The sequence below is a fragment of the Acinonyx jubatus genome, chromosome A3 (genome assembly GCF_027475565.1).
Source record: "Acinonyx jubatus isolate Ajub_Pintada_27869175 chromosome A3, VMU_Ajub_asm_v1.0, whole genome shotgun sequence".
Lineage (NCBI taxonomy): Eukaryota > Metazoa > Chordata > Mammalia > Carnivora > Felidae > Acinonyx > Acinonyx jubatus.
In genome coordinates, this window is record NC_069388.1 from 14,317,591 (window position 1) to 14,332,801 (window position 15,211).

Here is a 15,211-nt window from a genome sequence, read left to right on the forward strand (position 1 = left end):
GGCTTGGGGGAGGAGACAGAGAGACTGTGCGGAGGGGAGGAACCCGGTCAGGGTTGGACGTGGGGCAACAAGGGAGAGAGAGCGTCCTGGCAGAGGGAACAGCAGAAGCAAAGGCCCTGAGGCACGACAGTAGGAAAGAGCGGGCGGTGCCCTCCGCACCTGCACGTGTCAGATACGGCGACGATAATGCAGAGGGGGCAGATCCAGATCTCACGGGGCCTTGAGCCGCCGCGTGTGTGGTGGCTAACAGACAGGCTCTGAACCTAACAGCCTAGGGTCCAAACCCCAGCCCCACATCGTGCCACACGACCTCATCACGCCTCGGTTTCCTCATCTGGAAAATGAGCGCAAATAGGAGTGCTCACCTCCACCGATCGTGTGCAGAGTCCCTGAGCGTGAAAGTCCCTTTGTTACTCTGAATGGTAACTAACTAACTTTACCTTGAAGGTGAAAGAGAGCCAAGGAAGGTTTGGCCCCGGAGAAACTTTCAGACCGAGCTGGGCTTCGTGAGGGCAAATCTACGCTCAGCGTGGCGGGGGGGACAAGACTGGGGGCCCCTGGAGCAGCCTTTGCAGATGGGGTGACCGCGGGAATGGGGTGCGTATGGCCCCCGCCCCGCTCGTCCCCTCTCCCCTGGCCCCCCACCTTTGCCTCCCTAGCTAATGGTCCGGCTACCAAGCCCAGAAGCTCTGGCGCATCCTGACTCGACCCCCAAACACACTCAGAGATGTGAACCCCACCCCACCCCAGCAGGACACTGCTGAGCTTGGCATCACACCCACGGCCCCAGAAATAGCCCGTGGGCTCAGCCCACAGGAGCAGACACCCATGCGGCCCCTCGCGCCACACTTGCTGAGCGCCCACACATGCCGGGAGTCGCCCCTGGGACCGGGTGCTGAGCACACATGGGCCCTGGCACACAGGTGCCCCGAGGCACGCGAGGCAATAACTAGTCTGTTCTCCTGTTGGCGACTTCGCGGGGCCCTCCACCCGGGAGCCGCGGGAAGCAAGAGCGGCGAGCAGAGACGGGGTGGCCCCTCCAACAGCTCCTGCCTTACGCTAGGATCCCTTCTGGCCGGAAGGGAGAGCACTGAGCTGGTAGAAATAATTTTCCTTCTCCCCAGGGAGAAGACAGCAGCCAAGCACAGAGAGTGCAGACAGGAGCCAGGCTGCCAGGCACAGCTCCCGCTGGCAAACCTGGGAGCCAGGTGGGCAGGGAGAGAGGACGCATCCACGCCAAGCCAGGGGGCGGGGCGGGGGGAGTAAACGAATGCGCGAACAAATGAATGAGCTGCCTCTCCCTGCGTGGCCCTCGTCTCGGGCACCAGCCTTGCACCCGTGCAGGAGGAACCCCCTTACCCTGCACACGCCTTCCCTCTTCCTGCAGCGAGGTGTGCCCGTGGGCCCCAGAGCGGTTGTTAAATAAACGCATGAGTGACTAAACGAATGAGCAGAAAAATACCTCCGAGCCCCTTTCACCTGGTCAGGATACTATGTACAAATTAGGGGTCCAGGAGTAGTCGAGTTAGCAGGAATGGTGACCATAGTCCTTATTATCTCATCAGCCAACATTGACTGCCAAAGGCCGTAAACGCCCTCATGGGTGTCGTCCTATTTGGTCTTCCCACCGTCCCGAGGAGATGAGCACTATTAGCCCCTTTTTTCAGATGAGAAAACCGAGGCTCAGAGAAACGGGGCAAACTGCCAAGGTGAGCATACAGTAATGGAGCTAGGACTCAAACCCTGGTCTGACTTTGGACCCCATCCTCTTAGGCCCCCTGGGCGCTAAATTCTGCCCCAGAGAGAGGGGCTAAGAAGATGATCAGGAACCGTGGGGAGGAGGCAGAGGTCAGGAGGTCCCGGCTGCACCGTGACGTCTCCCCTGCTTTGTCCCGCCTGGGGGGTCACGGTGCCCAGCCCCTCTTCCTGGTCTTGGCACAGAGACAGGCTGGGAAACAAACGTGGGATGGGTAGGATGAGAAGCCCTTCCTCTGTCCCCAGGGAGACAGCCAGATGACAAAGGAGGGCCTGGAGCCACGGAGCTGGCAGTCGGACAGCCTTGGCAGCAATGACACCAGGGCACGGAGAAATCAAGAGAGGACACGCTGGCCACCCAGCCTAGACTCTGGAAGGACACAGTGTGGGCAGTGGCAGTGATGCCCGGAGCATAGACAAGGCCACAGCAAATCAGCAAGCCTGCCAGCCCCTCAGTGAGAGGGAAAGAATGTTGCCCAAGCAGCTCCCACAATCTGTCCGAGGCGACATTCTCCGGAGTCCTTCCCAGCACCCAGCTCTGTGCTTGGCTCTGGCAGGCGTGTGCGGGAAGGGGCAGGGAGGGACAGAAGAAGGAATGGCCGTGCCTTCTGTCCTCCAGAAGCTTGCCATCACAGCTGACACCGAACCCCCAGAGAAGATTCGGGCAGACAGGTCTGAGGGAGTTTGGAGGAGAGAGAATGAGAGTCTGGAGGAAGTAGGGGCTGGAAGTAGGGCACTGGATCTTCAAGGCCCACAGTGGGAAAAGTCAGTGGCTCAACAACATTATCAAAGCCACGGAATGTACCCTCTTTCTTACTTAGCCCCTTTAGCCTCTTGCGGAGGGGGGTGCGGGGTGGGGGCTTCCCTCATTGTCCCAAAATGGCTGCTGTAGCTCCAGCCATCACCTCTTCACACACGCAGAAAATGAAGAGTTTCTCCTCAAGGCATCTCTTTTTAAAGAGCAGCAACCAATTCCCAGAAGCTCTCTAGCAGTTATCCCTTCAGATCTCATTGGCCAGAATTGTGTCACATGATACTTTCTAAACCAATCACTGGTGGGGAGAGGAGAAAGGTTCTCGCGCCTTTAGATGAATCACTATTCATAGGGGAGGGGGTGAGCATATAGCCAAGCTCAATATTCTGTGAATATTGAGACAGAATCGCAGCAAGACAGGACTGGGAAAGGGACTGGCTATTAGCAGCTGGCCAAGGCTGTATTTCCCATCTGTCTCTTTAAAACATTTTGTTTTAATGTTTATTTTTGAGACAGACAGAGAGCGTGAGCAGGGAAGGTCAGAGAGAGAGGGAGACACAGAATGTGAAGCAGGTTCCAGGCTCCGAGCTGTCAGCACAGAGCCCGACGCGGGGCTCGAACCCTCGAACCGTGAGATCATGACCTGAGCCGAAGTCGGAGGCTCAACCGACTGAGCCCCCCAGGCGTCCCCACCATCTGTCTCTTTTACATACCATAAAACCCAGCAGACTGCTGCGGTAGGGGTGGGAGCTGGGGGAGCAGGCGAAAGTGACCTTAAAAAATCCCTAGAGGGGCTGTCACCCACCCCCACCGATGTCTCTGCCTCCCCGCCTCCCAGTCTCTCTTGAACCCACTCCATTCAAACCTGCACACCCACCGCGCCACCAAACTCGCTTTTATCGAGGCCACCGCTGACCTCCGTGTGGCCAAGACCGACGGCCAACTCAATGAAGTCCACAGCGGACTTGACCTGGCGGTAGGATGACCATATAGTTCATCATCTAAACTGGGAGTAAAAGGGGGCGGGACACTATAACAGGTTTGCCGGGACACCGGATCTAAAGCAGGACTGTCACGGGCAAAGCTGGACAGACGGTCGCTCGCCTGAGAGAGCAGTCCGCACGGTTGATGACCCCTTCCTCCTTACAGCACTGTCCCCAGTGAGCTTCCAGGACCCCCCCCCCCTTGGCTCCCCTCCCCTGCCCTCCTCTCTCCTCCTGTTCAGTCTCCTTGGTTCCGCCCTCTCCGTCTCCCAGATCTCCGTGGTTGAGGTGCTGGCCCTCTTCTCCACCTGTGCTCAGTCCTTCGTGGGCTCACCCAGTCCCGGCTCTAAATACCGTCCAAGTTCCCAAATGCGCACCTGCAGCCAGGACCCCGCTCCTGAGCTCCTGGCAGAAGGTGCCCTGGGCTGTTTGATGTCACTACTGGACGCCTAAGAGGCATTTGAATGTAACACGTCAAGATGGAGTTCCTGATCCCCCCCCCACTTCTGCTCTGCCCACAGCTGTCCTCAGCTCGGGGAGCCGGAACCCCCCCCCACTCCCGCCACTGAGGCTGCAGGGTGGTCGTGCTTGGTTCCTCTTCCCCTGGCGCCCCATTTCCAACCCACAGCATAGCCTGCCACACAGGCAGCGCCCCCTGTCCCCGCCTTGGTCCCGCCACCCTCACTTCCCCTCTGCATTATTGAAACGGCACCCCCAGCCCCTTCCAGCCCCGGCTTCCTTCTATTTTGCACACGATAGCTAGCCAGCATGATCTTTTACATTTGTTTTAATGTCTGTATTTATTTTTGAGAGAGAGAGAGAGACAGCATGCGTGCGCGTGCAAGCGGGGGAGGGGCAGAGAGAGAGGGGGACAGAGGATCCAAAGCAGGCTCTGTGCTGACGGCAGGGAGCCCGATGTGGGGCCTGAACCCACGAACCGCGAGATCCGAGCGGGAGTCGGACGCTCGACCGACAGAGCCACCCAGGCGCCCCGCCAGTATGATCTTTTAAAACATAAATTAGATCACACCATTCTGTTCAAGCCCTCCCAGGGTAGGGGTCCCATCGGACAGTAAAAACCCAAAGAAGACGCAGCAGGCTCTGATGCCCACCTCCGTATTTTCTCTGAGCTCATCTGCTGCTCACACCTCGTCACTCCACTTCAGCAACAAGGGGTTCCTTGCTGTTCCTCCCGCACACCAAACACACACTGACCTCAGGGCCTTTGCACTTGCCGTTCCTGCCACCTGCAATGCTTTTCTCCCAGCTATGTGCACAGCTCCCTCCCTCCCTCCCTCCCTTTGGAGGTCTGTTCAAATGTCACCTTAGCAGTGAGGCCTTCCATGGCCACCTTGTATGAATTCTCATTTATACAGACGATTGAGAGACAGAAAGAGCAAATCCCCCCACTCTGGCACCTACCCTGCTTTGTTTCCCTCGATAGCATTTACCATGATCTATCATGTTATTTATTGGTTTCTTTATTTATTTGTTTACCGTCTGTCCCCCATTAGACTTGCAAGGGCGAGGGCTCTACCCGTTTCTTGTTGTGCCTAGAGCAGCACAGAGTGGAAATTCACGAATATTTCTGGAATGAGTGAATGTGCACCACATACACGCACACACGCTGACGTCCGTGATTGCAGGCACAGGCCCACACACACAGGAACCACACACGCGCACACGGGCCCCAGAGCACATGGGTTATAGGAGCAGAGGCTGAAGAGTGGAGAGAGCACAGCCGACGTTTACTGAGCCAGCCTGGGGCTTGGCTTTTAACCCCACTTGGGATTAAACAACCGCGCGGCAGGTTGAGCCCTGCAGCCTGGAGAAAGCCACCAGCATGCCTAAGATCTCCTGGGAAACCCTGGCAGATGGGAATGCAGGCCCAAGGCTCCACAGTGGCCCCCAGCGAAGGACTGAATGCCAGGACAGGGTCCTGTGGTTACACCCACTCAGGAAACGTAGCTGGAGCAGGAAAGGGAGGAAGGGAGGGAGAGAAGAGGCCGAAGTGGCTGCAGGAGTCCTGGCAGGTGGCTGGGGACCCTGGCCAGGCCAGCGCCTGAGAGAGGCCCAGGTGGGCGGGATGAAGGCCCGGGGAGGAGACACAGGTGGGGGGCCTCAAACCATAGTGCTGGGTGTGCCCTGCCCAAGGGGGCCCAGCCAGGGCGGCAGGTTGGGGCCGAGATGCAGCCACCCTTGTCCCGCCCAGCACGTCCCCCCACCGCCCGGCACGGGGCTGTTATCACTGAGAGCGGTGACTTTTCCTAGTCCTTCAAAGGTGCCCCACACCAAGGGGAATCCAAGCCTGGGTTCGAGACCGCACTCCGCCACTCTTGAATTCTGCTTTCTCTAAAGTGAAATTTGACCTCTGGCCAAATTTGCCCCACCGCCCCCCCCCCCCCAGACCTTCCACAGAGCGCTCCTTCTTCCCCAAGAGCCCGAATTCCATGTGTCCAAATCCTTCTTGCACTTGAACTTCAGGTGACACCCCCTCTACCCCACAGCCCACTGTGTTGTGCTCGGCCCTTCTGTGCTGAGGGCCTTCCATCACGAAATCCCCTTTTGGCCATAGACCGTTTCGGTCTCCTGTGGTTTTTATTGTATAAAACTCCCCAAGCCCTTCTCTGCACACACAGAATAAAATGGCCAAGTCATCTGCAGCCACCCTCTTGCTCTGCACCAGCCACAGTGGCCTCCTTCCTGTTCCTCAGCTTATTCCAGCCTCTGGACCTTTGCATGTGCTGTTCCCTCTGCGTGGAACCATTTTGTGCCAGGCTTCTTCTCATCCTTCCAGATCAGCCAAATATCACCTCCTCTGAGAGGCCCTCCCTGATATCACATCTAGAGTAAGACACCCACTCCAGCCCTTCCATCATTCTCTTCCTCCCCTTTTCCTGTTTTGTATTCCTTCGTAACGCTTCTCACCCCCAGAAATTATATGGTAGATTTCTTTCCTTTATTACTGGAAGGTCAGCTCCAGGAGGGCCAGGACTATTTTGTTTATTGCTTTGTCTCCAGGGCCCAGCACAGGGGCCGGCATCAGGGAGGTGTGGTAAATAGTTGTTGAAAGAGTAAATGAATAACCAGAAGAAATGCATCTCTCTCCTGATACATAGCTGAGCAACTGATTGTATCTTGCGGTCTTCACAGAGAAACGATTTTGAAAGTATGTTGAATGAATGAATGAATGAATGCGTGAATGCATGCATTTCTGTCTCCCCACTTGTAGTAGATGCTAATGTTTGATGAAGGAATGAATGATAGAATCCTTGAAAAGGTGGTGTAAAGAAAGGAAAGGAAGGAGGGAGAGCGGAGATGGGGTGCCTGCAGACACGGGGTGGGGGGAATCTCCCATTGTTCCCACCTCCTGCGCCTCGCCTCCGCAGCTGTCCCCAGGGGTGGCCCCAGCGCCCCCCCCCCCACCCGCCCTCCAGCCGGCCCCTCCCCTCTGCGTCCCTGCAGGGCCCTGATGGGTCCTGGAACTGCCTGATGGAGTCAGGGGAACAGTTCCTGCCGAGCCCGCAGGGAAGTCATAAGCTCCAGGAAATGAAGGCTGCGGAGCGATGCCTCCTCTCCTCACCCATAACTCCAACCTCATTACGACCGGCCCAGGCTGTAACGTGGGGAATCAGAGCCGGCTCCCCAGAGGCCGGAGCACATCTCCGGGATCACAGAGCAGGGCCCCAAGGGGAGGGGGGTGTCTTCAGGCCTCAGCTCCGCCTTCACGCCCAGGCCCTACAGAGCGGGTGAGGAGGGGGTGGGACGGGGTGCTGGGGGTGCTCACAGCAGGGTCACGGGCCCTCCTGACCTCCATTAGTTCAGGGTGGGGCCTGTAGGGAAAGAGGGACCAGCATGTCCGGGACTCCTCCCTCCTCTCCTCCCCAGGGGCTGTGAGGCTCTCAAATGCAGCATCAACCTCCTGCGTCCCCCCTTCCAACAGACTCCCTACCCGGAACTGCTTTCGTAAGGATATTCTGGTGCCCGTGCCCGGCAAGAGCACTGGGGAATCAAGCATCTGCAAAACGGGTATAAAACACTAACCTTCACGGCTGCTGTGACTCACACAAGTCAGTTAAAGGGATGAGAACTGGCCTCTTTGGTGCTGGGTCATAGGGGGTGGTCTACATTTCTTCTCCCCCCCGAGATTCCAGCCACCTGGGTCACCCGCAGGTGGACCTCTGCCCAGCCACACCCCTCATGCTTCCAACCTAACTCCCCCCACCAGCCGGACGCCTCCTAGACTGCCTGCCTCCGCTCCTCTGCCCTTTCTTCCCACCCGCTCAGATGCCCCCTTTTCCAAGAAACAGCCCTAATTCCCTCCCACCCACCTTCCCCTTGCAGACACAGGTGCCCACTCCCTTCCCGGAGCCCCTCGTACAGCCCTGCTCACACTTTGCCTGGCATCTAGGTTGTTATTGGGAGGTCTCATCCCCACGCCTCTAAACTGTGAACTTATTTTTGTCCATCCCAAACCTGGCCAAGCCGATGCCCCGTGGAATTGAGTTGTTGAACTGAGCTGAACTGGGCTTGGGGAGAGGGGTGGAGATTGAGCCCCTCACCTCCACTCACTTTTGTCGGTGCCTAAAATTCCTCCATTAAAGCAGCATTGCTGTCCCCTGTAAACACCCACATTAAGCCATTATTCATCATTATGGCTTGAGTAGGAGTTAGTCCCTCAGATCCTTTTTTGCTGAAAGCAGGATCTGATGGAGGGGTGAGGGAGGGAGAGATGGATTGATCTGGGGACCGCGGTGCTGGTCCAGGGTGGGGGTGGGGGGGAGAAGTGTGTCTCAGACCCTGCAAAAGGAATGTTTTCTGGGGGAATGTGGAGACACCGTGGTAAGCTCAGAGGGCTTGTGGCCCTGCCCAAAGTCACTCGACACCTCCAAGCAAGGTTGTTGGGGACTCATGTGCCCCATCTCTGAAAGGGGCTGTGCAGGGACGAGCAGGAGATCCGAGGGCCTTCCTTGGGCTCCTGGTTTGGATGAAGTGACCCCTCACCTGCTGTGAGAAGGCAGGAGTGTGGGTGGCAGGCTGGGTGCTGGATTCTGTGCACCCAGGAGGCCCGGGGCCTGGCAGCCCTTGAAGACCCCTTCTAGAAGGACCTGCTCCCTCTCTGGGGCGGGGGATTTCCAGGGGCTGGGCTGGGCTAGATAGATTGTCAGCCAGCGTCAGGGGGAACAGCTGGTAAGGGCCCTGCTCCGGTGGGCATGGGGGCTCCTGGAGGGAGGACCACGGGGAAGGAGCCGGACCTGGGCCGTGAGAAAGTGGGCGGAGGCTGAGAGAGGACAGGCGTGTGATGGGAGTTGAAAGGAAGGATCCAGGGCTGGGGGCTGGGGGTGGGGGTGGGGAAAAGGGGCAGACCAGACCCTGGCCCAAGAAGGCCGGGATCACGACGGGTCACAGCAGGTGCCTAATTAGTACCTGAAAGAAGAGCCGTCGACTCAACCAGCCCTGCCACCACAAGGCACCCCCTCTGACGTTTCTCTTGTTTCTCTCGCAGGCTCGGTCCGGTCGGGACGGCCCCTAGTCCTCCAGGGACCCGCCCGGCCGCAACCAGCACCCCTCCGCGCGGGGACCATGGCGCACGGCTGTCTCGGGAGCCGCGGGGGCGCCGCCTGGTGATCCGGCCGCGGCGGCGCGAGGGGGGCGCGGGCGGGGACCCCGGGGGCCAGTCCATGCCCCGGGAGCGGCCGCGCCCCCTCCCCCTGCAGCCGGGCGCCCCCGCCGCTGGGCGGCGCGCAGGGCCGCGGGCCTGTCCGGGTGCCCCGTCGGGGGCGGCGCCCCGGCGGCCGCGCTGAAGCCACCATGTGACGCGGCGCCGCTCCGTGCTGCCACCGAGCGGCGACGCCCTGGTGCCTCCCGTCCATGCTCCTGGGCCCCGGCCCGGCGCACGCCAAGCATGAGGCCGCGGCCCGACGGTCGGGGGCTCCGGGCGGGAGCCGCGCTGTCGCCCGCGCTGCTGCTGCTGCTGCTGCTGCCGCCGCCGCCGCCGCTGCCGGGACGCCTGTGGGCGGCGGGCACACCCGCGCCGGCGACGCCCGGGGCTCGGCAAGACGGCGCGCCCGGCGCGGGCCGCGTCAAGCGCGGCTGGGTGTGGAACCAGTTCTTCGTGGTGGAGGAGTACACGGGCACCGAGCCCCTGTACGTGGGCAAGGTAAAGTGGGCCCCCGCACCCGCTGCCCCCGCAGACACCCACTGGGAGGCGCGAGGGACCCCAGCTCCCCTAACCCCCGTCCCAGTCCCTGGTGCCTCCGCCCAGCCGCGCCCCGCCTGGGGCAGACGACGGGGTCCTGCCCGCCGCTTCCCTCCCCTGCCCCACGCCCTCCTCCGGTCCCTCTCCCCGGTGCGTCTCGGAGAGTGCTAGTAGGTAAACCCAGGCCCCCCGTCTTGCATCTAGAATGTAGGAGCAAGTTTGCAGATCTGCTCGTGTCACACACGTATTCTCTCCACTCTGCTTAAAATTCAGTAGCTTCCCACGCGCTTGGGGTCAAGTCCAAATTTCGTCCCGTTGCCCACAGAGATCTGGCTCCCCCTGCAGCCCCATCTGCCACACTCCTCTGAGTTTCAGCCCCAGGGCTCTCCCGCTGGTCCTTACAGTGCCCCGCCCAGTCCTGCCCCCGCCGCTTCGCCTGGGTGATTTCCTCCCCCGCAACAGGTCGGTCCTGCTCTTTCTGCTGATTACACTGTATTGACACTCAGGTCTCCACTCAAATGCCACGTCCCCAGAGAAGCCATCCTGACCACACCAGGCGTGGACAGATCCCCTGTATGTGGCCATCCCTCCCTGTCATGTGCCCTCCAAGGTCTCCATAGCTTTCCTTCATAGCACTTAATTAGGCATGTGTTTGATTGTGCAGTTCATGTATGTTTTTCCTATTAGACCCTGTTTGTTTTGCTTACTGTTAAATCCAGCACAGACATTGCTGGCAAACTGTTCATTGAATGAATGAATGAATGAATGAAGAATGAATGAAAGTGACTTTCTCAAACTCCCTGAGTAAATGCTCGTGAATGTGGCTAAGGATCTGTGCCTTCGGAGTGTATGAAGCTGGGAAGGACTTTTGTTCAGCCCTTCCAATCCCTAGCCCCGCATGGGTGTGATGCTGGAGAGGCAGAGGCTAGTAAGATCCAGCCTCTGCCATTTGGAGGCTCCCCGGAGTAGCAGAAATGCTCTGGTAACACATTACAGGGTAGCACCTTGCACTGAGCAGACGGTCAACAAATGGTATCTGTTGGCTGGCTTCGTGGAGGAGAAAAACACCTGAGCTGGGTTTTGGTGTATGAGTAGGAGTTCATCAGGCTGATGAAGAAGAGGGCATAGCCTCTGCAAAGACTTGGAGGCCTGAAGGGGGCTGGCTTATTCAGAGGCTTGTCAGCAGTTGAGATATGGAGGCAGAAGCTGCTTCTAGGGTACAGTTCTCTGGTTTCTGCTGAGGCCGGTCAGCCTTCCAGGAAGTTTTGGTCGGCCGACACGGGGAAGAGACCAACTCTGGAGTTGCCTGTGTGCTTAACGAGTCTGAGAATTGGGAGACTGACCAACGTGCTCATTTCGGAGGCTCAGGGATCAGGGAGGAGGAAAGCCTTGGTGTAAACCTCTAGGTTTGTCTTGCAAGAAACCTAGATTTTCTTTGGGTCTAGACACAGTAATCCCTGGTCCTTGGCTACTTTCCCTCCAGACGTGGCCTCAAGGTCACCCAGCCAACTAGTGGCAGAGCCGAGGACTCCTGACTCCCAGCCAGGGCAGTGAGATGGCGGGGCTGGCAGAATGGAGTCAGGGGGTGGGGAAGAAGGAACCAGTACCGTCTGGGCCGTAGCTGATGGTGAGGAAAGCTAAGAAGGCAGGCTCGGGGGCCAGACGCACCTGAGTTTCGGGCCTGGTTTTGCCAACCCGTGAACCATATTACTTTGACCGAGTTACCTCACCCCTCTGAACCTGTGTCTTCATCTGTAAACGGGCGGCTACAAGAGCCCACGTCCTAGAGTTGTTGGAAGGATTAAGGAAGAAAACAGCCTATTCGGTGTTCAGCCTGCCGCACGTTCGTTGTTGTCTCCTCCTCACTCTCCTCTGAAACACTCTCCCAGACATTCTCCAAACCTCTCCCAGACATCCAGGCCTGGGAGATGGACTTGGGTCCAGGAAAACCCCAGAGAGACGGAGAAGGGCTCGGACACATCCGCCTAAACGTCAGCTTGATGATCTCGGGTACCTGGGCTCTGTTGTCTGCCCGGCCACTGGGGCTCTGAGGCCTCCCCAGCCACCCAGGTCCTGCAAGGATGAAGGAAACCCGCCCCTGATTCAGCACTTTGCACTGCATCCGGCACGCGTGGAACCCTACCTCTGTCTCCAGGAAACACCGTCTGTCGCCTTACTAAGTCCCTTCATTATAAGGCTGGGAAACTGAGGCCTGAGGCAGAGAACATCATACCAAGGTCACCTAGCAACCTGGTGACCAAACCAACCCAAGAGACCCGATATCCCGACACCAGCTGCGGGCCCAGTGCAGTGTAACTGCCCTTGGCTGTGAGCCAAGCACCGTGCCCCGCCCCGTGTCCTTCTCCTTGAGGCAGCCTCTCGCAACATCCCCACTGCTGTCACGACGGTGTTATCCTCCCCTCCAGCATCTTCACCCCGAGCCCCCCTCTCTTATTCCCAGAGCCCACCTCTGTGCGGGGAGGAGAGAGAAGTTTCCACCCCTTTGCAAACATTTGCCCAGAGCACGCTTTCTTCGGAAAAGCAGCATACAGCGTGTGGCTCAAGGGGGCCGCCTGGAGCCAGGCAGCCGGGCTCGGATCTCAGCTCTGCCCCTTACTGTCTCTCTGATCTTGGGCACGTTATTTAACCTCTCTGAACCCTGGGTTCCTTATCTGCTGAGACGGGCTGTTACTATCCCCTCCTCAAAGGGTTGCGGTGAGGGTTCCCCGAGTTAGCATATGTCAAGGACCTAGCATAGCTCGTACCTGCACCTGGCATGTGCTCTGTATTAGCTTTTATTATTAGAGGTCTCGCCTGGTATTCCCACCACCTCGAGCCTCCCAGCTACACAGAACACTACAAACCCCTGCCCCAAACCCCGAAAGCCTTCTTGGCAACCCGATGTCCTGCTTTCTCACCACGAAGCGGTGCGGGGGGGGGGGTGAGGGGGGTGGGCAGGGGGCAGGTGGTCTCTGAATATTCCGTATTCAATAGGAATATGAAGAACATGAGCTTGGACTTTTAAAAACCACCTGTCTCCTTCCCAGCCGAGCCCCACCTTCGTGTGGGCGGTCATATGTGCACACACGCATACACACACACACACACACACACACTCTCATACCACACTCTCTGGCTCTTTGGGAAGCAAGGACTTCTCGTTTCCGTGAATTCACTGCTTCCCAGTCCCCCGCCCCAGGGAGCCGCTGGGAGCATCCGTCCTTGTCGAATTCCAAAGGTAGCTTAGCAACAGCACCATCCGCCGAGTGAACCCCGGGCGCCCAACGGTAACCTATTTTACAAGCGCCTTCTTCATCACTCACCGCCAGACTCCTGTCGGCACCCGGCACCCGCAGGAACCGCTGGGGCCCCGTAGCGGGTAGTGGTCGCCACCAGGCCCCGCACCGGCGGCTCCCTCTGTGGTCCTGCCCCCTCAGCAGCCCGGCCCACCTCTTCCAGGAACCTTCCCGCAGCACCCACCCTCAAATCAACCTCCCAGATTTCCATACAATCTGGGTACTTTGACTAATCCCTTTTCCAAACTGTAATTTCCCCCGGGGCTTCTGTCAGCTGGATGTGGATTTTGTAGGATTTTTTAATTTTTTTTTTAAAAAAAGATAGAATTATGGGGTCAGCACTTATGACCAACTCCTGTGGGCGGTGAGATCTATTTTAGATATACAGCAGGATTAAAGTGGGGAGGAGAGCAGATTTAATTAAGTTGCTAATATTTAAAGAAAATTGATGAACTCCTGGTTTACGAGAAGCACAGGCGTGAACAGACCCCCTCATTCTGGGGGGGGGGAGGCTTTTTATTTGATTTGCTTTCCGTTTAAATCCTGGACTCGTTTTATTTGCGTAGCTGCGCTGTCCGTTTAATTGTCTTTAATAAGGAAAACGTACCTCTGCTCGCATTTAATTTTGATTTAATTAGGAGGAAGTAATTAATGGCCTCATAAATCCCATTTTTCAGTTCCCCCTGGGATGAGAAGCCATCACTCTTGTGTTTTCCACATTGTTTATGATCAAGGGCTGGGGCTTGAGGAGGGGGAATTTCCTCTGGGCCAGTCCACACTCGAGGAGGAGGCCGTGGAGGAAAGAACCCAAGATGCAGAGTGAGGCTTCAGGGTTGCCTCTTGTTAGCTGTGTGACTTTAGGTAGAATATAGGCCCTCTCTGAGCCTCGGCTTGCCAATCTGTGCAGTAGGGAGAGAAAAACCTCTGATTCACAAGATCATAATGAGACATCAGTGAGGTTACGGTAAAGGGTCTAGACGTGTGTCTGGTGACTCTTCTCCACCTGGGGTTTAACAGTGATCGGATCCTCCAGAAATCCCAGAAGGCAGCTGCGGCGTCTTACTGGCAGCTGTATGTTTCGTGTTCATTTCTTCAATACGTTTTGGTGCCAGGCTGTGTGCTGGGTCCTGGGTAGATGGGAACGAACAGCCTCACGCTTGGTCCTCAAGGCGCTCACGTCTCACACTCACACGTGCATATACTCTTACACACATGCACACGCGCACGCTCCATTCTCTCACTTCCCCCGTACTTTCTCTGCAGGCCCAGGCATGGGGAGTTCAGCGGCCATGAATCAAAGTTAGTCCACACCCCTAAGGCTCAGGACAGCTGGGGAGACAGATGTGCGACACTGAGGTGTTTGGGGAAGTGTGGAGCAGTGAGGGGAGCGTGCGCAGGATGAAGTGGGGGTGGGGGGCACCTCAGAGGGTTGCCTGAAGGAGAAAACAAGCTAGGTTTAAAAGACAAGAAGGTAGGGGCGCCTGGGTGGCTCCGTCGGTTGAGCATCTGACTTCGGCTCGGGTCATGATCTCGCGGCTCGAGAGTTCAAGCGCCGCATTGGGCTCGCGGCTGTCAGCACAGAGCCTGCTTCGGATCCTCTGTCCCCTCTCTGTCTGCCCCTCCCCCACTCATGCTCTCTCTCTCTCTCTCTCTCTCTCTCTCAAAAACGCACATTAAAGGCAGACGACGGTACTAGAAGGTACTAGATGATGCCCCTGTCTCTCCGTCAGGTCAGGATTTCAGCTTGTGGTCTTGTGTCAGGAGACGGGGACGAAGGGTGACCCTTACTCCCTCCTGAGACCGGGGTGGGAAAAGGAGACTAATTTTCATCGAACACCTACCATGTGCCAGAAGCTTCCACACATTGTCTCATGGATCTTTGGAGCGCAGGGGAGCAACAGCGTGTCCTTTACGGATGAGAAAACTGAGGCTAGAAGAAGGGCAGCTTCTGGCTCAAGGCCACGCAGCAGGGCAGTGGAGAGGCTACTCCGGTGGCCGGTCCTGAAGCCAAAGCCCGTCCCTCTCCTGGTCTGTGATGTGCAGTCCTCTCCCAAGTGATGAAAGAGAGGCCGCCTGTGACTGGGGCCGGGACGAGGCAAAAGGGGTGTGTGTCCGGGCCCCCCCCTCCAGCCAGGCTGACAGATTCGCAGGGGCCACAGACGGACAAACTGCACTTTGGAGTCAAACAGATGTAGGCCCAGCTCAGTCTCCTCACCTGGGAAAG

At 57.7% G+C, this 15,211-nt stretch overlaps 1 protein-coding gene across 1 annotated transcript in view; it reads left to right on the forward strand.

Annotated features, from left to right (window-relative positions):
* CDH22 (cadherin 22) overlaps positions 1 to 15,211 on the forward strand; it is a 120,735-nt gene that overhangs the window by 44,736 nt on the left and 60,788 nt on the right. Inside the window, exon 2 of the mRNA XM_053199878.1 lies at positions 8,999 to 9,652. Within this exon, the coding sequence (XP_053055853.1) occupies positions 9,398 to 9,652 (255 nt within the window). The 5' untranslated portion in view covers positions 8,999 to 9,397. The remainder of the gene's footprint in view (positions 1 to 8,998; positions 9,653 to 15,211) is intronic.